Genomic DNA, 924 nt, shown 5'->3' with positions numbered 1-924 from the left:
TTATGAAAAGTGTCGTATCATTTGACAATATACCGAATAACAGATGTATATTAGTGACCGTCATGTCTCGTTGATTAGTTTTATATATTAAATAATCTGCTATGTTGGAGGCCGCTATAAGGTCATGTCAACTCCCTAACAAATAAAAATAAAATAAAAAAAAACTGTCAACCAGTAAAGGTAATATTTTCAGATTTAGTTTTTTGGATGATAATCAAAATTCCTTAGTATATTAGTATCTATATATATTCTGAAGTAAAAGCAAACGGTAAACTGTCTTATCAATGAATCATAAACATATTAGGTAAATTGATCATAACATATGGAAATGTGTGCTACTGTATTAAATTTAAGCGGATCATAATTTAAAATCTATTAAGATTTGTTTTTTTTTGAACACCTCATAATTGTGTGTCATCTAATACACAGCGATCCGGCAGTGAGAGTGAGACTATCATGATCTTCAGCCTGTCCCAGTGGTCACCGGACCGGTTTACTGCCTCCATCTGACTTGTCTCTTCTCGTACTTTTGGAACAGCTAGACAGTCGGCGACGTTCAGACAACACAAGACCTGCTGTTGTCATGTGTCGGTTAGTAAGACGCTGTTCTTTTACCATAATAGGTGGATGATATCGTCAGTGTTATAACATAACTAAGCAATAATACGTTTATAACGTTGTTTTATTATTAGATCAGTGGTAGGTTGTTCAACTGATAAGCTAAACTCATAGATTGCATTTTGTTATCCTTATATGAAAAGATTGTTTGTCAACTACAGGGACGGATGTACACAAAGTGGACTGTTCTGTTGCATATCAAATATCAGAGATCAAATGAAGATGGACGAGGAGGTGGACATATTCCAAACAGCAAGGCGGTTGAAAAAGCGGCGACCAGAGGCGCTAGAAAATGTTGTAAGTTTT

At 35.1% G+C, this 924-nt stretch overlaps 1 protein-coding gene and 1 long non-coding RNA gene across 2 annotated transcripts in view; both read left to right on the top strand.

The window, feature by feature from the left end:
- Nucleotides 1–510, top strand: part of LOC110460417 (multiple epidermal growth factor-like domains protein 6) — a gene marked incomplete at its 5' end in the record, with an annotated part of 24,310 nt that extends 23,800 nt beyond the window's left edge. Inside the window, one exon of the mRNA XM_021513296.1 lies at nt 430–510. Coding sequence (XP_021368971.1) covers nt 430–510 — 81 coding nt within the window. The remainder of the gene's footprint in view (nt 1–429) is intronic.
- A 7-nt stretch (nt 511–517) lies between these two features.
- Nucleotides 518–915, top strand: LOC110460415. The gene is made up of 2 exons (XR_002464011.1): nt 518–591; nt 780–915. It is a non-coding gene; the product is annotated as an uncharacterized LOC110460415 (long non-coding RNA).
- The last annotated feature ends 9 nt before the right edge of the window (nt 916–924 follow it).

The sequence above is a fragment of the Mizuhopecten yessoensis genome, unplaced genomic scaffold (genome assembly GCF_002113885.1).
Source record: "Mizuhopecten yessoensis strain PY_sf001 unplaced genomic scaffold, ASM211388v2 scaffold10393, whole genome shotgun sequence".
In the NCBI taxonomy this organism is placed as follows: Eukaryota; Metazoa; Mollusca; class Bivalvia; order Pectinida; family Pectinidae; genus Mizuhopecten; species Mizuhopecten yessoensis.
Note: the sequence above shows the minus strand (reverse complement) of the source record. Positions and strands in the feature narration are given on the sequence as shown.